The sequence below is a fragment of the Aspergillus fischeri genome, genomic scaffold, assembly GCF_000149645.3.
Source record: "Aspergillus fischeri NRRL 181 1099437636266 genomic scaffold, whole genome shotgun sequence".
NCBI lineage: Eukaryota > Fungi > Ascomycota > Eurotiomycetes > Eurotiales > Aspergillaceae > Aspergillus > Aspergillus fischeri.
The window spans coordinates 1,041,518-1,068,076 of record NW_001509760.1 but is presented as its reverse complement, the minus strand read 5'-3'; the positions used below and the strand labels follow the sequence as shown (position 1 = coordinate 1,068,076).

Sequence of the window (26,559 nt, the reverse complement as noted above, 5' to 3'; positions counted from 1 at the left end):
CCAATCCGGGTATGGCCCAACTGATAGAACACTATTCCTAGCGTTAATCAAATTCTAATCTGTAGAATGATCGCTATGAAGTGGAAGGGTTCAGGGTTCTTCTCCGTAAGTGCTCAGAACTGTGGAGGATTTACGAGCCACGGCACCAATCCTATGACTTTGAACGACATCAAATCGGTGCTTGAAAGCATCTGCTAGCTCATCCGGTTAATATATGGGTTGCTGAAGCCGATCGTCTCATGCGCAAATATCGAGAGTCGGTCGTTAGATGTCTCCCACTCACACTTGCTATCCGCCGTTCCTGTGCTCCAACATATATATGCTGCGGCGGCCTCACAGTATAATCTGCTCTGAGTCGCGACGTTTGTAAACCCTAGATGCCTATCATACACAATGATCAATACAGTGTTTGATTAGGATATCTGTTCTAAAATATTTGCGGAATCTATAAACTCGTTCAACGTCGCTAATACAACTTCATTGCTACGCTTCTAGGCCACGCTTACACGTGTTGCTTGTACGTGTATTTATGCTTAAAAGCTCTAAACACTGTACAAAATGATTCACAGGATCTTGTTGGATGATAGGTAGACTTACCTTAGTCTACAATACGGAGTGGACTGGAACAGTCTGGAAGATGATAAACAAGTGCGATGAAGTACTTGATGTCATCGTGGTTGCTGTGAACCCCACCTGCTGTGAGTCCTGTAAGAATTTAACCGTCAATACCGAGTAGAGTGAGGAGACTGCAGGGTTTTGGATGTGAGTGACGACACTTGTCCCTCGCAAAGTCAAATGCGCAAGATCTGTCCGCTGAAATTTCGGAAAGGATATAGACTCGATCCTGGCCAAATCCTCAGTGAATCCTGGGGAATGCTTAGAGAACAAGTGTCCAACTGTTTGATGTGAATGATTAAGTATGCATTATTTCTCTTGAACGCCCGTAAATGGACACATCCGACGATGGATACGGAGTAAATGACCAAGCAAATGGCCCTTCTTTCAGGGGCAGAAAACAAGAAAGCCACAAGCAAAAGAAAATGCCTAGGATTCAATAGTCAGCCAAGAGAGATAATATTAGCACACACCTATTTTAGCGCCCTTCCTTACGGAGAAAACCCATGTCAATCTATGGGACATGTGACGAATAAGCTTGATGAATAGTTGGCGTCAGGGACCAAAGGTTTCTTATTGGCTGAATGGTTACGATGGGGAAATTACACCCGCTCTTAGCGGCAACGCCGAGCGAACCACCAAGAAATGAAGCAAAACATTGTGCGAGTCAACAAACAAACGAGGAAACGCTGAAACCAATGCAGCGTGGGCTCCTTCTTCTTTAGTGACGGTGTAAGAACTGGTCACTAGAACTCTTGGAACATGCCTCTATTGGTTTAGTCTTTCCACTAGACTACAGAATGACCCCACTTGACAGGTTGTCTGCCTAAGGGAAAGAAAAGTACGTTACCCTTGCGGTCGGGAGTCTGGACCTCTAAGACTGAACACTAAGGCTCTAGGCGCCCTTGCGCCCCATTTCCCTCGAGCCGGACTGATCGGCTGTGCTGCTGACTGCTGGCCTGGCCTGCTGGCCTTCCTCCCTCCTGCCTTCCCAACTCAGGTCCTTCCCTTCCCTTCAGTCTCTCATTTTTCTTCCCTTGTCATTATTGTTTTCATCCCCCCATACCAACCCCTCTCTCATTCTTCCTCCTTTCTCACTCCATCACGTTCTCTCTCTAACCCAAGCAGGTGCCAGCTTCACTCTTTCAGCTGTTCACCTTGCTGTCCGTTCCTTTATCATCGCCGCCGATCAAGTCAGTCTCTACACTTCGGCCGATCAACTCACGACCCGACCACCACTACCCACCCGATTCATTCTCTCCTTGGACTTTTGATCACACTCGAATAAGATTCCTCAATATCGACTGGCAGGAACTTTTTCGGATATAGCGTAAGTGATGATGATGATGATGATGGAAAGACTGCCTGATGATCCTTGGACTGGTCATTGACGAGAAGGGAAATGTGACAGCACGACTTCTTTTCTGGATTAAATAATATCGAACTTGTTAAAGAGCCTGCAAGAATCGTTGTTGAGACGCGTCGCTAGGGAACACCTGTCCATTAAAATCAGCAAAGATGTTCATCAAGCTTGTGACTCGCGGCGACAGCAGCGACAGCGATGACAATAGTTCACTTGCCCCCGCAATGATTGATCTATTGATTTCTCTCTTGGTCCTCATTATACTCGGCATCGTATTAGTCGCTACTCTTCTTGTCCTGCGACGAAAGCGTCAAAATCAGATGGACTCCGAACTACCAGTTCATAACGGGCAGTGCTCGCCCAACCATCGTCGTCTCACGATCTCCGCATCTTCAAACTCGAGGACACAGTCTATTCTGGTGTACGATGAGAAGCGCAGCCTGATCGAGAACTCTTCAAGCCCTCCACCCAGTCCGGTCCCTGAAATCCGCATTACGTTCCCCGAAGAGGAAGACGAGTCTGGAAAGCGCAAGTCTGGCCGTGTTGTGGTGGTGAGAATTAGTGATGCCGGTGCTGTTGGGTTGGAACCATGCAATGAAGAGCTTCCACCTTATCAGACCAGCGACGCTGAACGTTTCCAATCCTTGGACATCGAACGCATGGGCGGCCTCAAGGAGAAAGATGATTTGAAAAGATGGTCTTAAATTGCCGAGCGCCGAGCGCCGAGCGCCGACCGTCTTTGAGGTGACCTGCGTATCTCTCCGCCGAACTGATACCCAAAAGAATCGAGTACTTCAACCCCTTCCATCCTTCGACGACACCGACTCCTTCCAATACATGACGATACTCTGGCGAAAATCTGTCCTGTCTTCCTGTCTGCGCCTCTTGGCCATTACCGTTTTGCCTTTTTATCCTCGACTTGCACATACACGAATAATCCGTCGATCCTACCCTCTACACCTATTAACTCTTCGGGTCGTCCGACTCTACTGATGCTCGCGAGGACAATGTCATCGACCGGATCGACCGGAAGAGTTACCAGATCGAAGGCTTACCGAAGCTGAATTGTGTATAGCAAAGGGTTGCTTCTTTCTTTCTCTCTGCATTGCCATATTGGGATCTCTTGCTGCCTGGTCTTCTCGCTTCCATTGGCGTTCATCTCTTGTGCCTGGTCACTTGTGGTCCTCTCAGCCCTGCCACGTCACTAGGGTTGAAGGACATAATGCACGCGGGTTTTCACTTTTCTTTCTTGGAGCCTCTTTCTTCCTTCTCAACCCCAGCTTTTATTTCTACCATTCTTCTTTCCCCCTTTACTTTCTCTATACTACTTTTATGCTTCTTTCATCCCTTGCAATTCTCGGTTTGCCTTTAGGGTGTCATACAACTGGATAATGTATGTAACTAGTCCGCTTTACATTACGTGGCTGCTTTCCATAGCGTGAGCCTGAATGGATGTCATTACCTGTACAGATAATTCCATAAATAATCCATGAAATAGCCTGTAGATCATGGTCACTCTTTGATTGTCTTTGATTGTCACTTACTTTTGACGGTAAACAAAACTCCAGATAGGGCAACAGGGCCCACCCGTGGCAGGGTTTTTTGAATGTTCCGCGCTGAGCCGACCAATGATGCCCGGCACAAAGCTTGCATGGATACCTCGCTCTAATTGGGGGTCGCCGAAAGCGCCGAACTCCCGACGTCACGGGCGGCAGGAGATTTTTGGGAGGGTCCGGACAATCTGAACTCTCTCATTCTTTTCTCTTTTACTAAGCTCATAATCGGCAAGATCAATTGGCAACACGTCTCTCATTACCGCGGTTTCATTTGTTCTAAAATTTGTTGTATTTGAGCTGTCATTGTAGCCATGAACATGCTTTGAGTCGGCTTCGATGGGAGAGCACACTTGACAGCTCAGATAGTGACTTATAGGGTATACCTTCCTTCTCTTTGGCTTTAAATCTCCCTCTGTTCCTCAGCTTCTGAATTCAGTCCTTACAATATCAATGAAGTCCATTTGAGTGATCCAATTGCCTCGGAGCTTCCTACTCCAGCACTTGCAGGCGTCTGTCAATATATTGCGCGACAACACCCCCTCCCACAACGACGAGAGCTACCGGCAACGTTAGCCATTGGATGAACCAGCTTCCATTCTACTCTGACTCGTGTGCACACCATGGCCTCAACGACAGCCTCCGGGGCTGGCTACGATCGTCCGAGCTCCAAAGGCCCGCGACCTATGGCAGGTTCTTCCCCTGGAACATCTTCGCCGCGGGTTTCCGAACCCAGCGACGTAGCAACACGGCCGCAACTGCGGCTGGGAAAGACGCCTAAAGCGCAGGTGGACAAGGCGAAGGAATTTGAGCGCGCCTTCACAATAAAACATTTAGGAATACTGGGTGTTTTCGGTTGGATACTGTACACATTCCCCCTTTTTTCTCAGAGGTCTTTTGGTCTTTATTGGATGCCGTGGGCTGACTGGTCAAAATGATCCTAGGCTTTTGCATGTTGCTGGCATATTCTTTTTTACGAAAGGTTTCCTTCTCACTCGGATGGTCTTGGAAAATAAATCCGCTTGCGATGTTCTTCCTTTTGACGATTCGTCTTCATCAGCGAGTAAAGGAAAACAAGGATGCTGGCATGAAAAGTCATTTGACAAGGCTATTGTGATCATTATAGATGCATTGCGGTACGACTTTACGGTACCTTTCGTACCAGGATCGGAAAGTGAAACAACGCACCTGTTTCATAACAACATACCAGTTTTGTACGAAACGGCTGTCAAGTCTCCTGAAAATGCTTTTTTGCTTCCATTCATTGCGGATCCGCCGACCACGACGTTGCAACGACTCAAAGGACTTACAACGGGCACTCTACCTACATTTGTGGATGCTGGCTCCAACTTTGCCGGAACGGCAATCGATGAAGATAACCTCGTTGCGCAGCTACATGCGGCAGGGAAGACCTTGGTCCATCTTGGAGACGATACCTGGCATGCTCTTTTCCCGGGCTACTTCGACGCCGATCTGACACACCCTTTTGATTCCTTCAATGTTTGGGACTTGCACACTGTTGACAATGGAGTCAACGATCATCTATTCCCGCTGTTGCATCCTGAAAACTCGACGAAATGGGATGTCATTTTCGGTCATTATCTCGGCGTCGATCATGCCGGGCACCGATACGGACCAGACCACCCGGCTATGGCCGCAAAACTCCGCGAGATGGATCAAGTTGTTCGAGACATCATTGCCAAGCTAGATGACAAGACACTTTTGGTGGTCATGGGTGATCACGGAATGGACTCCAAGGGCGACCACGGGGGCGAATCCAACGACGAAGTTGAGGCGGCTCTCTGGATGTATTCCAAAAAGGCAATCTTTGGCCGTACAAGTACGGAGACCGCTAATCCTCCAAGAACTGCACGGGAACGCTTCATTCCCCAGATAGACCTCGTACCCACTCTGTCACTTCTTCTGGGGATGCCAATTCCATTCAATAACCTTGGATCTCCGATCGAGGAGGCTTTTGTCGGAGTTGGGGGAAACGGTTGGAAAAATCTTGCCACAGTAAACCGCCTGACCTCTGCACAAATCAGACAGTATCAGCACGAGTATACATCCTCGCACGGTGCGGATGAAGCCCAGTCACTTGGATCAGAGGAGCTTTGGGAGGCCGCAGAGAGCGCCTGGCAGAAGCTCCCCAGAGCTGGTAAATCGAATGTGGCAGCTTCGCGTTCGGCTTCTGAGTTGCATCGCCAGTACCAGCGGCACGTCTTGCATATCTGCCGTGGGCTATGGGCGAAGTTTCATGTACCCAGCATGTTGCAGGGCGTCGGAATTCTTTCTGCAGCGATCGTCCTTCTCGTCTTCTACGCACGAGGTATGAAAGCCGCCCGAACAGAACTCACTCACTCTCTGCTCTCCTCCGTGGGGGTGGGATCCATGTTGGGTGCTGTGACTGGAGCTTGCTTGTCTTACTCTCGTATGTTGTCTGCTCGAGCAGTCGAGTCTTCTGTTCTGCTGGCTGCCGTAGGAAGCATCATTGGCGCTTCGTGGGTCATTTTCGGTAAACCTGGGCGCATCGTGTTGCCTCTCCCCAATAGTCTTTGGGGATGGCTTGCAATTCTCTTCACAGTGTCCCAATCGATAGGCTTTGCCTCGAACTCGTACACAATATGGGAGGATGAAATCCTCCTGTTCTTCCTTTCCACCTTTGGAGTCGTCGCGGGTGCATCATCGATGCGGCAGAAGTCAACCGCGGACCGCGTGCTTGGTGTCTATCATTCAATCCTATTTGTGATTCTGGGCAGAATTGCGTCCTTCTCCCGCCTGTGCCGCGAAGAGCAGATGCCATTCTGCCGCTCCACTTATTATGCTTCCACGACATCCTCTACGTCTGCTCCCTGGCAACTTGTCATTCCCTTTCTCGTGACCCTCATCCTTCCGGCAGTTGTCCGGTCTTTCTATGCAGGTTCCAAATCCTATGAAGGAGCAGCGACATTGTGGATTGGCTTTGCGTTCCGGTTCGGCCTCTTTGTCGCTTCCATTTTCTGGACGCTCGAGGCTGCCGACGACGGTGAATGGGGCCTTTTGAGCAAGGAGACGCTGAAGACCATACGTGTATTCCTCGCTCAGGTCGTCCTAGCCCTTGCATTCGCCGCTGGAACAACCGCGTTCGTCTACACCAAACCGTGCGTCAGCATAAGTGTCAGCCAAGGCGGCGCTGAATCCGAGGGTAGGGAACCGGCCAGAAAAACGGTGACTATCTTGGGATTCGGGAACGTTTATGGCACACGAGCTTTCCTCCTCGTCATTAATTTCTGCCTGGCCATCATTCTCATGCAGAAACCGATGGGTCAAGGGGCGATCGGCCTGCTGCTGTGGCAGATCCTCTCTCTTCTTGAGATCCTTGACACGAATGAGCTTGTCATGGGCAACTCGGCCATCGGGCCTGTAGTCTTGGGTCTTCTTGGGTCGTTCCACTTCTTCAAGACCGGACACCAGGCCACCCTCACCAGTATCCAATGGGAAACTGCGTTCATCCCTTTGTCTTCTGTGCAATATCCTTGGTCGCCAATTCTGGTAATCCTCAACACGTTCGGCGCGCAGATCCTCACTGCAATTGCTGTTCCTCTCACGGTGTTGTGGAAACGACCCCTCCAACTGCACGATAGCAGCTCGTCCACTACATCTAGCACGCCTGCCACCAGGATTCTGTCCGATGTGGCGCAAGCGGCCGCGACATATATTCTTTACTTTGCAACGATCAACCTCGCAACCACGATGTGGGCTGGCCACCTGCGCCGCCACCTCATGCTCTACCGGATCTTCTGCCCTCGATTCATGATGGGGGCTGCTGTTCTTGGTGTTGTGGATATTGTGTTGATATTATTCTCTGTGACTGGCGTACGGTTCAGCATATTGAGTGTGGCCGAAATATTTGGCTGGTAGTGCTGCCCATGTATTGCGCACGTTCAAGTGTCATGGGCATATATCAGTACACCGCGTGTATCCCATTATTTACATAACATTATGCACAGATGTAAAATAGCATATCCTATCGAACAAAATGAAAGTCGAAGCTAATCGTACAATCGCCACCTGGCGTCAGCACTCGCTACTTAGCACTTAATCCAGAAACCCAGGGTCCAGTCACTACCCGCAAGCAGCCTAGCGTGAAGTCTACCAGCGAAAACAAGGTTTCTTACATAATGCCACCCTGCAGCGGAGCGGAAATTTTTATTTTTCCTGAAGTTTATTCCATCGTAGCTGCAACTTTATTTGCGACGCGCAATATGATTCGCCAACTGACATTCGAGCGGTCCCTTTCTCAGGTTTACGAGCATGGCAGTCGTCCAATTTTTTCATCTAAGTACTAACAGTACGGAGTATCGCTATAGCTAACGGGATGAGGCTATGACCTCGTGTCAATGGATAACGCGCAGCACACTGTAAATACCGAGCACGATTCCATTTCAGCTGTATGGAGTCTGGAGACTAGGACTAGGGCTACGGTCTAGAAGCTACGGAGTACGCCTTACGGAGCCGGGGAGCGGTCTGACCGTTGTGGCAACGGTTACGAGACGGATACTGGCCGATGCCCTGATTTATGAGCTCCCTCTGGTATTCTGTGATGGTATCACCGGATTCGAGCTGCAGTCGGTGGTATTTACAGGTTGCTTACAGCCTACAGCCTACTAGTACTTATATGGTATGGATCTGGCATGACACTGATAGTGACAGCAGGCTATGCCGGGTGCACTAGGCTAGAATTGAATTGCTCGGAGCTGACAAGAGCATCCGTCTGAATTTTATCGTTGCCTCGTTGGTTGTTTTAAGACCAGAGAGTACTGAAGCCAATATGCGCACGGGGCTCTAGGGCTGCTCCGGCGACTAGGTTGCTGGATTCAGAAGGAGTCTGAGTGGGCCCTCGCCAGCAACAATAAGACGAAATGCTCGTGGAGTGAGATAAGTTCGTATTTATGAGCTGGCTATCCATCTCGATAGGGTGGTTTGTTCAATTCTTCCTTTCCAGTGGGGCTGGGCAGGGGTCTGCGATGTCTGTCTAGTTTATTATTACCTACGAGGTCATCTTTTGGTTCGTTTTCCTTTTCTCTTCTTTGACGGTATTATTTTCTGTTCTATATGTGTGACAATGCAGAGTTCTTCTGTGTTGGATAGGTGACGTTGGGTAGCCAGTGTCATATCCAAGTCTCAATTAAAGATGACAATGAATACCTCAAACCCGCATGGAACGAGCCTGGTAGTCCTTATATGGGTTCTGACAGGCATCTCGGTGATCGTGGTCTCTCTGCGCGTCCTGGCCAAAACGAAGATCCGTCAATTCAGGACAGACGATGTCGTGATGATCTTTGCGCTGGTATGTTGCCTCCGGTCCTCTACATTACACAGAAGACTAGTTTCCATTCTGACTGTACCAACACTATCCGTAGATCCTAGGTATCATCGCCGGGTCCCTGAACACCACCGCAGTCAAATACGGATACGGTCTACCGGACGAATCCGTCCCCGAACCTGGCGCGACGACGGGTCGAAAATTCTACATCATAGGACTGGCCTTTCTGATCCTCTGCACAGCCGTCGGCCGCGCCGCCTTCGTGCTATACCTCCTAGCCATCCTGGGCGGGCAGAAATGGCAGCGCATCATCCTGACGGCTCTGGCTGTCATGGAGGTGGTTTTCAATTCCGTGTCCATCATCTTGATGTTTGCCTCTTGCACGCCTGTGTCCATGCTTTGGGATTACGCGGCTGAGGGGACCTGCGCGGCGGACTCCATCCAGGTCGACTTTGGATATTTTCAGAGTGGTACGTCTACGTCCCATAGCCGATTCATAACATCAGCGAAGTGAACTGACGATGCGATTGCCTCAGTATTCAACATCTTCGTCGATCTGTACCTAGCCGTCGTCCCGACCTATATCTTCTGGCATCTCAACCTCAAACTCGGGATCAAAATCAGTTTGGTGGCCCTCATGAGCGGTGGCCTTGTGTAAGCCCTCCCTTCCATCTTCCCTTCCGCCCGGCCCTGTGCTAATGTTGATGATAAGTGCCATGGCCGCCGCCCTCGCCAAAACCATCCAACTCCCCGAGATCCACAACGACGCCCTAGGCGGCACGATCAACCTCCTCCGCTGGGGCTACATCGAAGCAAACCTGGTGATGATCACCGCGTCGCTGCCTTGTCTCCGCTCGCTTATTCTCTCGGGGTTCCACTATATGACGAGTAGCGGACACCGGTCTCGCTCGTATGAGCTTGGTGCTGCAGCGTTTACGGGGACGCGGGCGGGGACGACGTCAGTCACAGCGCAGAAGACCTCGCATCGGAAGACTGATTCGCGGTTGCGTGGGATGCTGTCGACCAGGAACCGGGGCGATGATGGGGCGAGTGTTGATCGTATACTCGGTAGTCGGAATAGTCTTGATGGGGTGGAGACGGGTGGGAGTAGTCAGGAGGGGTCGGCTGGGATTCGGAAGCACGTTGAGGTGACTGTTGTTGCGGATGATGGTGGGAAGGGAGTATAGACATTATATCTTGTATAGTAGAATTGACGATGTATACCAGAGGTACTTGAATGGATAACTCTATCTCAAAATCTGACTCTAGTGATTCCGCATCTGTCTTTATCTCACGATCCCAACTCACATTCATTTCATACCTCCGAACAATAAGAGATTCACCAAGGAGAGGGCTAACCAGGTAGTGATGTTCAGAATGTTTATTTGATTCCTAATAGCTTGACGTAAGCTAATGTATAGATATACAATTTGGATACATATCCATGATCATCATCATCTAAACCTCATAACATGCATAATGCAGGCATAACAATATAACACTGTATACGCACATAGACCACGGTCATCTACAGCCTAGGACTAGGGCTGAAGACCTTTCTGAAGCGCAAGTGAGACAGGTCGCGCATGATCTCGACGGTGCTCTTGATGTTCTGCTTGACAATAACCGAGGTAGGCTTGGAGAAAAGCTCGTCAATCTCCTCGAGGGACTTGTTCTTGGTCTCGGGCATGAAGAGGATCTGGTAGAACCAACCCAGGACGGCGATACCTCCGTAGAAACCGAGCGTGAGACCGATACGAGTCATCGAGTTCATCATCGCGGTGAAGTTGTAGGTGACGATGAAGGAGCACAGGAAGAGGTTGGCGTCCGCAGTGGTCATGCCGTAACTACGGAGATAAGTGGGGAAGACCTCGGCGGGAATGACCCAGGTCAAGCAGGCATAGGAGCCGAAGAAGCCCATGTAAAGGATGATACCGGTCAAATAGAGACCTTCAGCCGTGGCGGGATAGGTCTTGTAGTCGACGGTGTAGCCAGCTCCCACGAGCACAAGACCGATGAAGAAACCAGGAAGCATAACGTTGGCCCAGTAGCGTCGGCCGAACCGCTCCATGTACAGCACTGCGGGAATAGTACCGATCAACAGGGCTCCACCTCCAACGAGCGACATATAGACACTGGTACGGTCGTCGAAGCCGATCTTCGTCATCAGAACACCCATGTAGTACATAACTGCGTTCACACCTGTGAATTGACCGAGGAATACCATGATGTTGGCGTAGATCATGGCGCGACGAGCCCGGCTGTTGGTGAAGAAGTCCAGCCAAGCCCACTTCTTCGTGCTGGCTTGTTCCTCGTTCTCCGCGGCGACAGCTTGGCGCATGCCCAGGAATTCCTCCTTTGACTCGTAAGCGTCAAAGCCACGAATGCGCTTCCACACACCATACGCCTCGACCGGTCTTCCCTTGTGCATCAGGTAACGGGGACTCTCAGGCATGAACAGCATGCCAACCAGAAGGATGGTCGAGAAGACCAGGGAAGAGCCGAGAATGTAGCGCCAGTCGCCGGCGACACCAAAGAACATCGCGGCAACCGCATAGCCGAGGACTTCACCCAAAGCAATGTTCAACTGATACAAAGATACCAGGTTACCACGGATCTTACCGGGGACTAGATATCAGTCAGTAACCGTGCTCGCCAAAGATTGAAGCGAGAGGAAGCATACCAGACTCGGCGACGTAGACAGGGACAGTACCACCCTCAAGACCGACACCCATGCCAAGAACGAATCGGCCGCCGAACATCATGCCAAAGTTGATGGCGCCGGCTTCGAGTCCAGCTCCGATAGTGTAAAGGATGCAGGAGACAATGATGGCCATGCGCCGACCAAGGTACTCGTTGCAAGGACCAAGGATCAGGGCACCGCCGACGGCACCGAGGGGCATACCGGCGTTGACCAAACTAGCTTGCGAGGCGGACAGATGCAAAGCCTTGGGCATGGTGAGGTTCGCACCGCTGATCAACGACTGATCCAGACCAGAGAGTAGACCACCCATAGATGCAAAGGCAACCAGGACGTAAGTGAAGTAAGCGGGGTTGGCGAAAGTGAGCTCAAACCGAGACTGTTTTATGCTGCCGAGCTGTACTTCCAGCTGCTGGAGCTCAGCATCCATGGCAGCTTCGTTGAAAGCCTCGGATTTGGGGTCATTTCGGATATCATCCATCTCTTCGGCGACCTCCTTGTGGTCGTCGAGAGGAACCTCGACATCTTTGACAGCCATGACGGGCGAAGGAGAATGATTATAAAGGAGGTAGTGTATTGAGAGGTAGCCAGAGGTAGGTAGTGTACAGAAGACCTTCACCTATGGAAGGCTTTACCTAAAGTGGAAAGAGAAGAGGGGAGGACCTGCCGTTCCCTACAAAGACACAGTCTTCTAGATAGGAAGAGGACAACCGCCTGTAGAAAGGACGTCGGAGAGAAGAATGATTAAAACAAGGGAAAGGGGAAGAAGAAACCCGGGGGTTATTTATACGGGCACGGCATCCCGGGGTACAGTCCTGGGCCGCGGAGGGACGGTCATCACGGGTTTAGGGCAGGAAACAAGCGGGACAAGACTTTAACGGGGAAGTGGGGACAGACAGAAAACCAGAGAAAAAAAAAGGCAGCGTAACCGATGGAACAGGTTACTCCGAACTCTACAGGCTTACAGCAGCAAGCCAGCATTTCTGGCACAGTGGGGGGAATGGCCGAAGCTTAAGGAATGATGATCACGATCACGGCCAATGACCAATTGACGTGGTGGTGTGGTGCTCATCCTCGAGGCAATTTGGGTCAGTCTTCCCCCTCCTATCGGTCATTTTCACCTAGCAGGGATAAACTCAACTCGATGAACTCAATGAGTGCCATCTACATACTTTGACAATAGTGCAAAGAATGCGGAGGCTTGAAGCAGCGAAGGTTGGGGAACGAGACGAATCCCCGTGGAGGCAAAGAGTCGGTTGGTGTGGAGATCTGGAGAAAAAGAAGTGGACTGTGGACGACTCAGTACGCGACTAGAAAATTCGATTCATGTAGTGCAACCCCTGGCACACAATAGCCAGTCAGAGCCAAATCTTGACCTCCCACTCGTGCACTGCACCACGAAGCCATCACGAAATGTCGGCGACACTTCGGTGGAATTCTATCCAGTTGCATCAGCTGTCCGTGGTCTAAACTCCGAGAGTTGCCAGTTAGCTAATGCGAATGAGGCATTTAATGCTCGTCGATCCCGAAAGTGTCCAATTGCTGCATCAATCATCCGGTCAAGTACCGGCCCTACTGGGATGCTGATTGCTCGCTGAACGCCACCAAGACGGACACAACCCGAGACGCATCAGCCAAGAAAGGCTGCACTTGCCCTCGAAACGCACCCGAGAGTTTCATTCGCTGTGGTGGGTTCAAGATTCCGTGCCGAAAGGCTTAGTGTGGTGTCCCAGAAGGTCAGACCATGAGAGGAACAACCAAGGAACAATTCAACCCGTGGGGGACTCGCTAAGGTCACGTGCCTACCAGGCACTCCTGACAGTACAGGTACGGAATACTGAGCAGTCTATGACCCTTCAAAGCTTTCACAATAAGACAGGAAATAGTAGTAAATAGACTCGAAATAGAAGTATTATTTGATGATGTGAAAAGATAATTACAGAAACAAGCAAAATGGCCTAACGCTGTGTACAGACTTCTTCACGATCCAGAGCTTAGACAGACACCATCCAGCGATGTCCGTCTCGGGTGTGGACTCAAAATTAGTAATAATATCAAGACATAAGAACTTCATTCAGTGGCCGTTGAGGGTAGCACCCCCAATTCCCCTCCCTCTTACCGCCGTCCCGGCATCCCAACCGGCTTTCGCACACTCGGATCTGCACCTCCCCCGTAATACGGTGACCCCGGCCGACTGCCGCCCGGAGGAGTCTGGGCCGGGCTAGGCGACTGCCCTCCATGCAAGCGCGCTCGGAGTCTCTCCTGCGCAGACGCAGCCCGCTCAAGAGAGGCCTGGCCGGATGCAATTGTCTGATATGATCCCGCACGCTGACTGGGGAGAGGTCGTGCCCCGGACGGATGCGCAGTCGGCGGTGTGGGTGATCCCGAGGGAGGTGTAACCACTGAGCCAGAGGGGGCGCTGTGCACCGTCGACAGCGGGGCGCCTGCGCTCCCAGGTGCCAGACGTCCTCGTCGCAGACTGGCCGTTTGTGATGCTGGTGGTTGTTGAGAAGCTCCAGAGTCTCCCCATAGATCGCTCAGCCCGCCACCGCGTCCCGGGGCTGAGGTTGTGACCGCTGAACCGTGTCCGTAGGCGCCTGGCTGGATCTGAGTGGTTGCGATGGTTCGGGAAGGTGCGGGTGCTGGAGCTTTAGGGTCCGGTGGTAGCCATGATGGAAAGGGCCGGCCTTTCTCTGTGTAGTAGGCACGCAGAACATTGGAGATGTGAGAGCAGTCTTCGTTTTCTGGGTCGTCGGCCTCGTCTCCGGAAGTGATGGCACGGCGGAGGGAGTTGAGTCGCGTGCTGATGTTGGAGATCGCTGACGACGAGGTAATCGAAGAGAAATAGGAGGTCATTATTCTGTGGTTTGATTCGCCGGACGAATATGCGCAGAAGCTAGACGAGCCGCGAAGGAAGGTCCAAATTGCACGGTGGCGGGGTCGGAAGCGATTCGGAGGGAGAGGATGGAAGTATTAATTAAGCTCGACGGTACGGGCGACTGAAGTCAAGGTGCAGGTCCAGGATAATGGGATTGCCTGAACTTAAATCATCGACGGCACATTGAAGCCTCGAACTCTATGGAAACCAAATGTAGAGCAACTGTGGTTTCTTGTGATGAGATACTCCGTACGGAGTAGACCACTGTCTCTACGCTGGCGTGTTTCAACGGCGGATCCAGTTACCGCCGCACGTGAGCCCCTGCCCGTGGAGAAACACTTAACACTAATAGGTATGCTGAACACTGGCAGATATTCTGACAAGACGTGATGCATATTTCGATAATCTCCTAGGCTCTGTACATGTTGTCGAACAAAATATTCTCTTGAAGCTTCAAAATCAGTCGTTAAACAAGTAGATGCAATGACTGGGTATGACAAGCCCCGATCGCATGAGTAGTTGTAAGAAAAAACCGAAACGCCGTGAATGTAGCTCAAACAAATTACTTTTTCTTCTATATCCTTCACTTCCTTCACAAACATGAACCCATCTAAGCCAGGATGCTCTCCTTGCCCGCTCCTTCGGTTTCGTATTCGATCTCGACCCGAGGACCCTTCTTCCGGGGCTTCGCTTGTGGTGCAGCACGCTTTCTCTTGGCCCCAGGCTTGGGCTTCTTGGCCTCCTCATCGCTGGATGCCTCCTCTGAGCCGCTCTCCTCGTCACTGTCCTCATCCTCCTCGTCATCATCGTAATCACTCGAGTCGTCAGCCGAGTCTCCACCCAACCAGTCCTCGATATCCTCGAGATCCTCGTCGTCCTCAAGATCACTGACATACTCCACCTCACCAACGCCCTCTTCTTCTTCATCCTCAATCTCTTCACCGTCGTCGAGATCCTCATCCCGCTCACCCTCACCAGTGCGCTCCAGACCGCGCAGGACCTTTTTCCAGATCCCCTCCTCAACATTAAGCGGCCGGTCACCGTACGCGCCGCTCCGCAACCGCTCAATCAGCTCACGCTCAATCGCCCGCTCAACCTTGGCCGCAGACTCCGCCTTGCGCTCTCTCGTCTCCTCCCTCCGCCGGATCTTCGGCGCCAGCTTCGGCACAATCTTCTCACCCAGCCGCTCTTCCTCCTTGGCGATCTTCCGCATCCGAATAGCCACCTGCGTCAGCCGCGTGAGACGCTGCTTGCACTTATGAACAAGAAACTTGGGCCAGTAGATCAGCCGCTCGTCGAGCTGCTCGAGCGCCTTGGCGTAGTTGGACGATAATCTGATCCGCTCCCAGAGCTTGCTGGGCATGTGGGCTCGTTCGATCGTCTTCATGTACAGGTACATGACGCCGGTCTCTGGATCCGACCGCACGGTAGCGTACCGGGAGTTGGCCAGCGGGCAGGACTGCCGATTGCAGAGACCGCTGACATTGTATTCATTGCGGCAGAAGTTCTGGCCTTTAGTTGTCCTGAATCGTGCGGTATTAGTACGTGCGTAAATTTCATCGGCTGAGATCTTGTTTTTCGCGGGCGGCGAATTCGACGAGCGTTCGCTGGGTTTCACTCACTTGAGCTTGTAGGAGCAGAACTGCTGGTTGATAACCTGCCAGACAATCTCGTCGGAAGACATGATATATGATTCCGGCTGCTATGTGCACCGGATTTGACCTGCGTAGCCTGTTCAGAGGCAGAATGGTTTTCTGTTGACCTGATGGATCGAAAGCTGATTTTCTCCGCAAGAAAAAAAAAGTTGCGGTAGCAATAGGTCACGTGGTCGGCGCTTATCGATTGCCGGCTTATCGTTATCAACTGATCTATTTGTTCCTCTGTTTTATCACAGCCAGCCGATACTCTACTACTCTATACTACCGAGGGGAATATCCCACGCATCATGACGGCCATTCCAACAAAATGCAGCGGCAATATGTTTCCCAACGCTAAAAGACATTTACATCACCATCCTTCCATCTGCAAGGGGCCACCATCCCATTCCGTCCCATTCATCATGGCCCCGTTGGCAGCCATTTCCGCCTCCTCATTCATCATTTCCTCACCTGCAAACCCCCAACCCATAGCTTCCAACTCGCGTACAAAGAAGTCCCGCTCTTCTTCCATCATGGACGCACCTTCTTCGCCGCCCATCACGTCCTTGTATCGACGTAGGTGCCACCAGTGTGTCAGCCCTCTGAGGGCTTGTTCCAGGGGCAATGCCTCCTCCACTTCTGCGTCAATATCCGACCCAGCCAGCCAGTCATCCCGTAGCTCCGGGCGGCAGTATAGATAAATTGCAGTGATGACACGCATGTTGCTCTGGCGCCACTTGCGGCCACAGTACGGTACCTGAGATTTGAACAATTTCAGGGTGTAGAATCGCAGGTGGGGATCAGGAATCCTGAGCCCCTTTCGTAAGATGGTGCTGGACTTGTACTGAACGAGGAGCAGACATCTGTGTGCCTTGTCTCGGGTGATCTTCTGCATGATGTGGAGGTAATTGATGGCAGAGAAGAAGTTCCGAAACGAGAACACCGTTATGGGCTCTTTCGGCGGAGGAGCAGTCGGGAATCCCAGTTCGTCAACTTCAGGACGATGAGGGCCTTCTACCAGTTCAGGGAGAGCCTCCTGGGGAGATGACGGTCGTACTGAGGAGGTGCCAGGATCCGTGTCACGGCGGTGCCGAAGAATAGGCGGGGGCACAGCTTCATCTTCACTCGGTGACGAGTCCTCGTCTGAGTTATCGGCTGAATTCGGCGGTTGATCGGAATGAACATGACAAAAGTGAAAGAAACTGCTCAGAGTTAGTGTCTTAACCGTGATCAGTATTTGACGAGCACCTACCCTAGTTCTTCACGGTCGTTCTTCTGTGCTATCGCCTGGTCGATGTCTTGGTGCGCGAACATCTTCAGAATCAGAGGTAGATAGTTCGAATCGAGCAAAAGCTGCGTCATATACTCAAACTTTAATATATCTACAGCCTGTTAGAAACCATGTCACATAGGCCTCGAACTTGTAACTTACGAGATCTCTTGAACCACTTCAACATGAGCAATAAAGATCCCGATATAGCCTTCCCTGTAATTTCTCGCAGGCGAATGTTGTCAAGCTCCTCAATGGCAGCATCGGCATTAAAACTGTCCGAGAAGCTATTGGGTGCAGCTGGGAACCCGTTGACGGCTCCGTAGCCATCACTAACCGTCAAGTCAGCATTTTTCTTGTTCTTCCTGTGTTTGTCAACAGACTGTCTGCTACGTACCTCATGGCATGTCCATTCTGACCATTCGCTTGATTGATCATAGCGCTGACATTGGTCAGAATGATCTTCAAGAAGACGATTGTGATCGACTGTAGATGCACCAATACTTGGGACTATCAACGCATGAGTATGTCAACCATGTTAAAGAGAGGGGAACACGTACGTAGAACGATTCAACAGCATCTAGTCGGCGCTGTATGTCATCATTATCGGTCTCCCTCTGTGGGGCCCAACTGTGACTCGACTTTCTTCTCTCCTCTAAAACCAGGTTTTCCAGGTCCTCAACAAGTTCACCAGAGGGGTCCTCGTCTGAGCCAGCTGAGTTTTTCTCGTCAAGATACCAACCGCGGTCATATTTCATGAAACGCTCCCTTTCTTCCCACAGCTGGCGCATCGCTCTAGTCATCTTAACGTGAGTCGAGAAGAGCTTTCCGGCTTCAATGATTGACGCCGGTACATCGCTTCCTTCCCACCGCTTTCCCACGAGGGCATCTTGCCGTTCAGTGCTGCCTCTTCCGCCGATATCATTGCTCGAGTCATCCAAAGGAGGATACATAAAAGGAAAGTTCTGGTTCGTCTGGTAATTCTGCTTCTTGCCCGCTTTGCCGCCCGGTCCTATAGGTGACGGTGGAGGTGATGGTGCCGGTGTAGCGATGTGGACAGACTGATGGAGGATAGAGCCGTTTCCACCAGCCACAGAGGGACCTACTCCGGAAAAGAGGCCGGTAGATGAACTGGTGCGGCTAGGATGCTGAGGAAGAGGAGGGAGAATAGAGTTATTTTCAAGCTCCAGAGGAACGACAGGTAGCGGGGGGTTGTAAGCAGGGTACTTTGATGTGATCTCTTGCCGGAACAGGTGATAATCCAGGGGGGAAGCAGTCAAAAATGGTGTCCTCCGGTTGGGAGAGTTTTCTCGTGCCTCCATTCGCGGCTCCAACTCTTCCTTGGCGTTCTTCAAGCTATCGCTTCCCCCAAAGAAGAGGAGAAGACACTTCCAAAAAAGGAGGATGATCCGCGTGAGTGGAATGTTTGCTGAATCATCCCACCGCAGTCGTGCGATGACTTCAACAAGAAAGACTGACAAGTTAGGCTTCAGGCCCATGAGCGCATCACGTAGGGGAACGTTTTGAGGATCATGTTTCTCTTGTCTTCGGCCAATCTCTACGACTATGTATAAAGCCGTAAGCACAAGGTTCACTTCATGTTCTGACGCAGCAACATTTGCGGAATCCGAGTTCGAGTCCAGACCGTCCAACTCGGGATTGGGTGAGCTCCGATTCTTCTCAAGAGCTTTGCACAGACAACTGAGCAATGGACCAAGTCCTGAACACTCATTGACAAGCTCGGCATTTCTCTGCATCCATATGATTTGCAGTGATTTTGATTTGGGCGTATCTGTGACTGCCTGCGGGGGCAGATCTTCTGGGTAGTCAGGGACTGCTTTTCCAGCAGTACTACCCCAGATACCAGTCAATGCATAGCAAACAACCTCTAACGCTTCGGTACGAGCTGAAATGTCTCGATCCGGCAGCCCATTTATTATCTGTTCCATGAAAGATTTGCGTAAGTCATGAGGAGCATCAAGCCAAGGCAGACGATTGGAAACCGCAGACTGCTTCTCACAGAAAGAAACCCATTTTCGCTCAAATGTAGACTTCATGTCAAGGAGCATGATCCGATCAAACTCGCTGTACTGGAACCATTCTTCGATTTCTTCCGCAAGAGGCTGAGAGTCAGCGTACTCGAATGCATACGCAGGTTGATCGGCCTTGGGCATGTCCTGAACTATTTGCTTTAATTGAGCCAGACTCAGCGAGTCCGGCGGTCTGTCCGGCAGTTGCTGCACCGGGGCAGGAGGCGGAGGCTGTAAAGGAGGCGGGGGAGCTGATACGTCCCGACGCAGTTCTGGACGCCTCGACGGTTTGGATCTTTGCTCTTGCAATTCATTTGGTCCAGCAGACGTCGCTTTTGAAGCTTGCTCCTGTCGCAGGCCTTGCACGACCTCTTCCATCAACTGATCATCTGACACAGTTGTGATGTCGGTTCCTGTTTGATCAACCTCGTCGGCCTTGACAATATGATGTTCCTCCATTGTGGAGTCAGAAGACGCAATAGAATCATCCATCACTGAGCTCTAAAAGTGGTCTCAATGTTTCGAGGAAATGGCTTAGGACAAAGACGGAAAATGTTACTGTAAAGCCATACTATCATGGTGTCTCCAAGCAAACTGAAATCAAAAGATGAGGGGCAGGCAAAGAAATACGGATAGAAGCCTAAGTCTTCCACTGAGGAAAATGTCTGGGATAATTCAAGCGGCCAAGCATCGTTATCAGTCTTCAAGATTTATCCTGCGGAATTCCACCTCTGCACATAGCGACGAAGCAGTTGAGAGATCGCTTATGGCGGTGGACTGTCCACGCGCACCCGCCGCTGGCTGTCACGTGATCGTATACACTTTGAGAAGACGGTACGACTTTTTGGACCAGGACATGGCTCGAGATGCTAAATTGACTGCGATGACTCCACTGCTTGCGAAGAACTATCTACAAGCATGCAGCTGCAGGGCAGTGCGGACAGGGCAAAAGCAGGATTGTTCTTGACATGGGACGTATCTCCGTCAATTCTAAGTTCTTTAAAGTTCACTCAGTGCTAAGATAAAATTCAATTCTACTGTATATTATTTCAGCAAGCACGCTGGAAGCTAGGGTATCATATAGAAACCGATACACGGGCGATCAACCTGCTATAACAGTAGGTCCATGAAGTCTCCGATATTCAATCAGATTTGGCCGACGGTTGATCACTGTGACCTCGCCTCTTCAACTTTCGCTGCCTTTCCCATTGCAGCCATCCGGCTTCTGCGAGATCCTGACTTACTACTAAGTCGCGAAGTCTCAAGAATTGAGATACTCCCAAATCTAATATCCAATCCACATAACCCTCCGTCCGCAAAAAGCTCGTAGCCACATACCAGGATACCGCACATAGAACGCCAGCAGCGCATCCTGCTAGCACCTGTTTTGGAGTATGATAGTTCAAATAGATGCGGCTGGTGGCCACCGCGCCAGCCCCGAGACACACTCCGGCAGCGAGTGCCACCCGCATGAGAAAATAGGATGTCGTATCAGACTTTGGAACGGTTGGAACATGCCGGACGAGGAGGAACAGAGTCAGGTAGACAGCGAAATATGTGACGAATTGGGCGTGGGACGATGGCATCCCGTAGCCTTTCCCGAGCATTTCTGGATAAGGTCAGTCTTTAGCCTAAGTAAGTCGCTGCGTGTATCCTCTGCTTCTATCACATACGCTTTGGCCTTTCCTCTTTGATGATTCGCTTGAGGACAAAATTGAATGCCTCACAACCCATTTGCCCAGAAAACATGAAAATTACCTCCACTTCTCTCGAAGCCCAGATAAGGGTCACGTAGGCCACACATAGTGCTTGGGGTACAAGGGCAAGCCAGGCAGAAAGGAAGGATAGCGGGTCTTCAGGGTTCTATGAACATGAAGTATGGAAGTCAGTATCAAAGTTCTGCTCGAGATAGCCGGTCGGTGATTGAGTCCTTTCGGAACAGACTCACATAATGCACGTGGGTTAACGACAGCGATGCCAGTGGTGTTTCTTCCATATTGTCTCGTAGGTGTATACGATAGATAGGCAGCGTGACTATCTATTTGGACGAATTGGTGTAAGCACCTGCACTGCACCCTGGAGTGTTGTTGATAACTGATAGGAATCTCGACCGATGATGGTCAACTGGTATACATCATGAAGAGAGTGTGCAGTGCGATACGTATCAAAGATCCCGCCGTCACCTGGGGTTTACAGCGCAATTTATGCTTCAAGCATTCTCGGTGCTAGTCGACATTCATCGGAGTACAGTGGTTGTACTCGATGGGTCTGATAAAGAGCGATAACCGTGGCCGTGCATGGCCGCTGCTTTAACCACTCTTATCACATGAACGAGATCCCGCTGAGGATCACCAAAAGCAGCACCGGGAATGAGGGGGAGGGGAAATAACATCAGATAATGAGTCGAAGATAAGCCACGAAATTCAGAAATCTAACTAAAAAAAAGAAGGTAAAACAAGTACCTCTTATTAGTGGAAATCACTCAACATGTCCGTCAATATTTTTAGCGAAGTAGATAAATTATAAGGACCATAGAGAGGTACACCTGCACGGAAGTGAGAGCAGCGCCTGGGCAGCAACAAAACAACAACCGTTTTGCTGCCCATTGCAATCGCTTATTTTTATCAAGTCCTTTTCATGACTCACGCAGTCTCTGTTCTTTGCTCCTTTCCTCCTCTTGCTTCTTCGGAGCTCCTCTGCTGTCTCAGGTACAAGACCAGTCTCCGTCTCTCATTACTCGGTTTCTTATCTCTATAATCGAATCATGACGCACTTTCCCCCACGTTATCATCACGAAATTTTGTTCTCACACTTATCTTCTCCGACAACTCCCTCTAGAAAACTGCAAACAGTTCAAGAACTCGCTTTGACTTCATATCGATCTCTTTGCTTGATGGGTCTGTTGCCTTCATAGGCAATTGTGATCATCTAACGAGCTGATTGTACCTGAGGAGTAGGTAGAATCCATCCATGGTCGTCTTCTCGACCGCCACCACTCGTTTTCAAGCTACCTTGGGCCTCTTTTACTAATGCATAGACACGGATAGGTTTCATCGAGTCTCCGACACCACGTTACTCTCCCCGAACCCGGGTATATCTCTACATGGTCGTCAATATAAACTACTTTTAATTTTCAAGTCGATCATTGTCTCGCAGAATGTTATAGACGGCACGAGCGTTCCGATTTTATACTATGGTTGAGTTTGGAATAACTCCGTCCAAACTCCGCCTCGCCACCCGATATAACCTCTTATCTCGATAATCTCCATCAGCAAATCTGCGTTCTTTTCGTCTCTCCGTCTTGTTCGCCATGACGGGGTCTGACTTTTTGTCGGAGGATGAACGCTCAGTCGAGCTGTCCTCCATCGCTGCCATCTACCCTGAAATCAAAATAGATTCAGCCTTTCCCTTCAGGGCCTCTTTGGATATACCCGTCAAACCTTCAACACCCTTACCTGTCTGCTTCGAGCAACAATTAGACGCTGGATTCCCAGAGGTTTTGACTCCTCCTACTTCCCTCGATGCCAGCGATGTCGGACTCGGATTTGCAACCAAGGACGACGGACGGGACGTTCATACGCTCTCGCACCTTCCGCCTCTCAGTCTTGAGATTGATATCCCGGAAGGCTACCCTTCTGAAAAGGCGCCCATTTTCAGGCTTGAGACAAATCCACCATGGCTCCCGCACTCGATCATCTTGCGCCTCACGGAGGATGGCAACCGTCTGTGGGAAGAATGCGGGAGGGATCTTGTTGTGTATACGTATATTGATCACCTCCAGCAATTGGCAGAGACAGCTTTTAGCGTCAGCGACACGGCTGACCATGAAGTACGACTTCCCCGTGACATTAAAATCGCGTTGCTGGATTTCAACAACAAGGCAGAGCGGGAAAAGTTCGAACAAGAGACCTTCGAATGCGGGGTTTGCCTCGAGCCCAAGAAGGGATCGGTTTGCCACCGCCTTCTGTTTTGTTCACATGTTTTCTGCGTGTCATGCCTGCAAGACTTCTACAACAGTTGTATCACAGAGGGAGATGTTGACAGCGTCAAATGTCTGGCACCCGATTGCGGCAAGGAGAAAAATGATATACCCGAGACAGGGAACCAGTTGAAAAAGCGCAAGAAGCACGATCGAACTCTTAGTCCGAGCGAGCTGCTTCAGATACCATTAGACCAAGAGACAGTCCAGCGCTATGTCTTTCTGAAAAGAAAGAAGAAGCTCGAGTCTGACAAGTCGACAGTTTACTGCCCTCGACAGTGGTGCCAGGGTGCAGCTCGGTCCAAGAAGCATCCGAAGCCCATCGATCCCATGTCAGATGACGTTGACTCGTCTGACGAGGAGGAAGGCTTTGCGTTTGATCCGAATGGCGATGAGGCCCAACTGCCGCCAATGGCGGATCGTGTTGCCATCTGTGAAGATTGCAACTATGCCTTCTGCAGCGTCTGTAAGAAAGGTTGGCATGGTGAATTGGTGCGGTGCTTCCCTCGGCGGGAAGCGGAGCTGTCAGCCGAAGAGAAAGCGACAGAGGAGTACCTAAGGCTTTACACCTCACCTTGCCCAACATGCGATGCTCCCTGTCAGAAACGCATGGGCTGCAACCATATGATATGTTTCAAGTGCAGTACCCACTTCTGCTATCTCTGTTCGAGCTGGCTCTCTGAAGACAACCCTTACCGGCACTTCAACGACATCAACAGCCAGTGTTATAATCGATTGTGGGATTTGGAGGGAGGAGATGGCATTGACCCCGAGGGTCCGGAGGCTCTACACCGAATACCTAATGATCTGGTCGTTTTTGACGAACCGAGTGATGACGAAGGTGCTCCTGTCCTGGAATTCCGTGAAGATGAGATCGCACACCGAAGGCGACCTCCGCCTCCTGCACCTGTGCCACCGCAAGTCAACCAAGCTGCAGGTGGTCATGGTCACCGAAATCGTGGTAATGATGCGAATGTTCTGGATGCAGCAGGCAGGGCAGCAGCCGCAGAGAGGCAGGCCCAGGCGCGAGCGATAGCTGAGGTACGAGCGCGTCCTCGGCAACATGACGGGCAAGCTGCAGCTCAGCCGCCTCGACCAGGACGAATCCATCGGCCAGGCCTCCAGAGGTTTTTGGATCTGGTTCAGAATGATCGTGAGGATGAATGGGACAGTGACGAATTGGATGACGACTTCTGACTGCCCGATATGCTCCACACAACAATCAGGCATTCTTGACGACTATGATCTAACCATGAACTACATAAACTATCACGATGATGCCCAACTGCCTTTAAAAGAGACAACATCTTTTTGCATGCATTTGTCAAATAATGATGTGATGCATATATATATGATTAGCGACATTTTGTTCATAGCATTGCGTGTTTTGTGTGTCTGTTGAAAAAAGCTGTACCTGTGCGAACATATTCTGTCAATTACCTGATGTACAATGCAAGATACCTCCAATTTTCTGGAAGAAAGAAAGCCAAAGAAGAGAAAGAGATGCTGAACATCCTTCTCAGTTCAACAAAACAATCATCCTGATACAATGCCGCACCATATCTGTCACAAATAACACAAACCCAGAACCATCCCATACCAGTACAGCCATTTTCCGGCTGGCTCTTAGGCAGGCTAATTGTGGTAGTGGCTGTCTGTGGGTCAGCTGTTGTATGGTTTCCCAGGAATTGACAAGCGTCCCGGAGATAGCCCTAGAGTGTACATAGTAAAGTGCTTGTTGAACTCTTGCGTCATAGGGATGAAGAGTGCCATATATAGCCGCTTTTTATATTCCCCACACCTCCCATCTAGAGAGCGTCTAATATCGCATACCAACAACTACTTCCGTAAGTGTGGCTTCCATAAGGTTTCTGCGACCCAGATTGTACCTGCAACGTAAGATGTCGACTTCGAGTGAGCGTCGTGAAATTGTTATCGTCGGTATGTATGAAATTTGGTCTACTTGCAATCCGAACTACCCCGCACACATTTTGAGGCGCGCAAAGCTGATAAGTTGGTCCCAAAGGCGGTGGTATTATTGGATGCTGTTCCGCATATTATTTGACAAGACATCCATCATACGATCCTTCGCGCCATAAAGTGACTCTGATCGAGGCGACAGAAATTGCCGGAGGCGCATCAGGCAAAGCTGGGGGGCTGCTGGCGCTATGGGCATATCCAAGCAGTATAGTTCCTCTGAGCTACAAGCTGCACGCGGATCTGACCAAGGAACACAACGGCAAGGTAAGATGGGGTTATAGAGAGGTTGGCTGTGGACAGATTGTTGTGAAAGGCCGTCCTCTTAATGAAAAGAAGGATGCCGGCGAGAAGGACACGGGAAGCTCATTATCCCTTCAAAAGCGGAGTGAAGCTGCTATTGCGAAACTACGGAAAGCCAAATTTCCGCATGATCTGGATTGGATAGATCCCCAACTGATCAGAGGCTATGAGAGCATGAGCGACCCTGGCGAGACCGCCCAAGTCCACCCCTACCTCTTCACCACATCAATCGCAAAGCTTGCCGAGGAGAAAGGCGCAGAGATCAAGTTGGGATCAGTGACAAACATTGGCTACGCAGGGGATGCTGTGGAGTCAGTTACATACAATGATAAGGAATCTGGAGAGTCGCGCACAATTTCGGCGACGGACGTCATTATTGCCGCTGGTCCCTGGACACGAACGGTCATGCCGGAAGCTCCCATATCGGCAATGCGCGCTCACAGTGTTGTCATCCGACCAACCAAGCCGGTGAGCGCTCATACTCTATTTACGAACATTGAAATACCCGCCAACTTCGATCCATCGAAGCCCTCACGCCCCACAGTCGTGTCCCCTGAGATCTACGCCCGCCCCGATGAGACGGTATACGCTTGTGGCGAGGGTGACCAAGTTGTCCCGCTTCCAAAGACCGCAGCAGATGTTGAAGTGGACCAGAGACGGTGCCAGGACATCATCGACCAAGTGGGAAGCATATCCGATGAGCTTCGGGACGGACAGGTTTGCGCACGGCAAGCTTGCTACTTGCCCAACGTCACCGTACGGGGAGGACCCTTGATCGGCCACACTGGCACTAAAGGGCTCTACCTCGCCGCTGGACACACCTGCTGGGGTATCCAAAACGCTCCCGGGACCGGAAAGCTTATCAGCGAATTTGTCTTCGATGGCGAGGCAAAGAGCGCCAGGATCGGGTCTCTAGATCCGAGGAACTTTCTTTGAAAGCTCTATATA

At 50.7% G+C, this 26,559-nt stretch overlaps 10 protein-coding genes across 10 annotated transcripts, besides 2 other annotated features; 5 read left to right on the top strand and 5 right to left on the bottom strand.

Annotated features, from left to right (window-relative positions):
* Positions 1-1,950: 1,950 nt before the first annotated feature.
* Positions 1,951-1,970: a microsatellite.
* A 163-nt stretch (positions 1,971-2,133) lies between these two features.
* Positions 2,134-2,682, top strand: NFIA_050830 (uncharacterized protein; the record flags this gene model as incomplete). The annotated part of the gene is made up of 1 exon (XM_001257634.1): positions 2,134-2,682. The coding sequence occupies one exon, from the start codon at positions 2,134-2,136 to the stop codon at positions 2,680-2,682; it is 549 nt and encodes a 182-aa protein (XP_001257635.1).
* Positions 2,683-2,686: 4 nt separating this feature from the next.
* Positions 2,687-2,711: a microsatellite.
* A 1,443-nt stretch (positions 2,712-4,154) lies between these two features.
* Positions 4,155-7,431, top strand: NFIA_050820 (mannose-ethanolamine phosphotransferase GPI13; the record flags this gene model as incomplete). Its single annotated transcript, XM_001257633.1, has 2 exons — positions 4,155-4,386; positions 4,697-7,431. The coding sequence occupies 2 exons, from the start codon at positions 4,155-4,157 to the stop codon at positions 7,429-7,431; spliced, it is 2,967 nt and encodes a 988-aa protein (XP_001257634.1).
* Positions 7,432-8,704: 1,273 nt separating this feature from the next.
* Positions 8,705-10,023, top strand: NFIA_050810 (uncharacterized protein; the record flags this gene model as incomplete). The annotated part of the gene is made up of 4 exons (XM_001257632.1): positions 8,705-8,860; positions 8,934-9,306; positions 9,373-9,490; positions 9,549-10,023. The coding sequence occupies 4 exons, from the start codon at positions 8,705-8,707 to the stop codon at positions 10,021-10,023; spliced, it is 1,122 nt and encodes a 373-aa protein (XP_001257633.1).
* A 341-nt stretch (positions 10,024-10,364) lies between these two features.
* Positions 10,365-12,075, bottom strand: NFIA_050800 (putative MFS sugar transporter; the record flags this gene model as incomplete). Its single annotated transcript, XM_001257631.1, has 2 exons — positions 10,365-11,464; positions 11,520-12,075. 2 exons carry the CDS (start codon positions 12,073-12,075, stop codon positions 10,365-10,367), a joined length of 1,656 nt encoding a protein of 551 aa, XP_001257632.1.
* Positions 12,076-13,652: 1,577 nt separating this feature from the next.
* NFIA_050790 (uncharacterized protein) lies at positions 13,653-14,393 on the bottom strand (the record flags this gene model as incomplete). Its single annotated transcript, XM_001257630.1, has 1 exon — positions 13,653-14,393. One exon carries the CDS (start codon positions 14,391-14,393, stop codon positions 13,653-13,655), a length of 741 nt encoding a protein of 246 aa, XP_001257631.1.
* Positions 14,394-15,025: 632 nt separating this feature from the next.
* Positions 15,026-16,099, bottom strand: NFIA_050780 (66S preribosome component MAK16; the record flags this gene model as incomplete). The annotated part of the gene is made up of 2 exons (XM_001257629.1): positions 15,026-15,938; positions 16,038-16,099. 2 exons carry the CDS (start codon positions 16,097-16,099, stop codon positions 15,026-15,028), a joined length of 975 nt encoding a protein of 324 aa, XP_001257630.1.
* A 323-nt stretch (positions 16,100-16,422) lies between these two features.
* On the bottom strand, positions 16,423-19,844 carry NFIA_050770 (FAR11/STRIP family protein; the record flags this gene model as incomplete). Its single annotated transcript, XM_001257628.1, has 5 exons — positions 16,423-17,254; positions 17,305-17,434; positions 17,485-17,687; positions 17,720-17,832; positions 17,883-19,844. The coding sequence occupies 5 exons, from the start codon at positions 19,842-19,844 to the stop codon at positions 16,423-16,425; spliced, it is 3,240 nt and encodes a 1,079-aa protein (XP_001257629.1).
* A 793-nt stretch (positions 19,845-20,637) lies between these two features.
* Positions 20,638-21,348, bottom strand: NFIA_050760 (phosphatase PAP2 family protein; the record flags this gene model as incomplete). The annotated part of the gene is made up of 4 exons (XM_001257627.1): positions 20,638-20,727; positions 20,801-20,961; positions 21,026-21,215; positions 21,301-21,348. The coding sequence occupies 4 exons, from the start codon at positions 21,346-21,348 to the stop codon at positions 20,638-20,640; spliced, it is 489 nt and encodes a 162-aa protein (XP_001257628.1).
* Positions 21,349-22,662: 1,314 nt separating this feature from the next.
* Positions 22,663-24,528, top strand: NFIA_050750 (RBR-type E3 ubiquitin transferase; the record flags this gene model as incomplete). The annotated part of the gene is made up of 1 exon (XM_001257626.1): positions 22,663-24,528. The coding sequence occupies one exon, from the start codon at positions 22,663-22,665 to the stop codon at positions 24,526-24,528; it is 1,866 nt and encodes a 621-aa protein (XP_001257627.1).
* A 704-nt stretch (positions 24,529-25,232) lies between these two features.
* On the top strand, positions 25,233-26,547 carry NFIA_050740 (NAD(P)/FAD-dependent oxidoreductase; the record flags this gene model as incomplete). The annotated part of the gene is made up of 2 exons (XM_001257625.1): positions 25,233-25,272; positions 25,433-26,547. 2 exons carry the CDS (start codon positions 25,233-25,235, stop codon positions 26,545-26,547), a joined length of 1,155 nt encoding a protein of 384 aa, XP_001257626.1.
* Between the last annotated feature and the right edge of the window lie 12 nt (positions 26,548-26,559).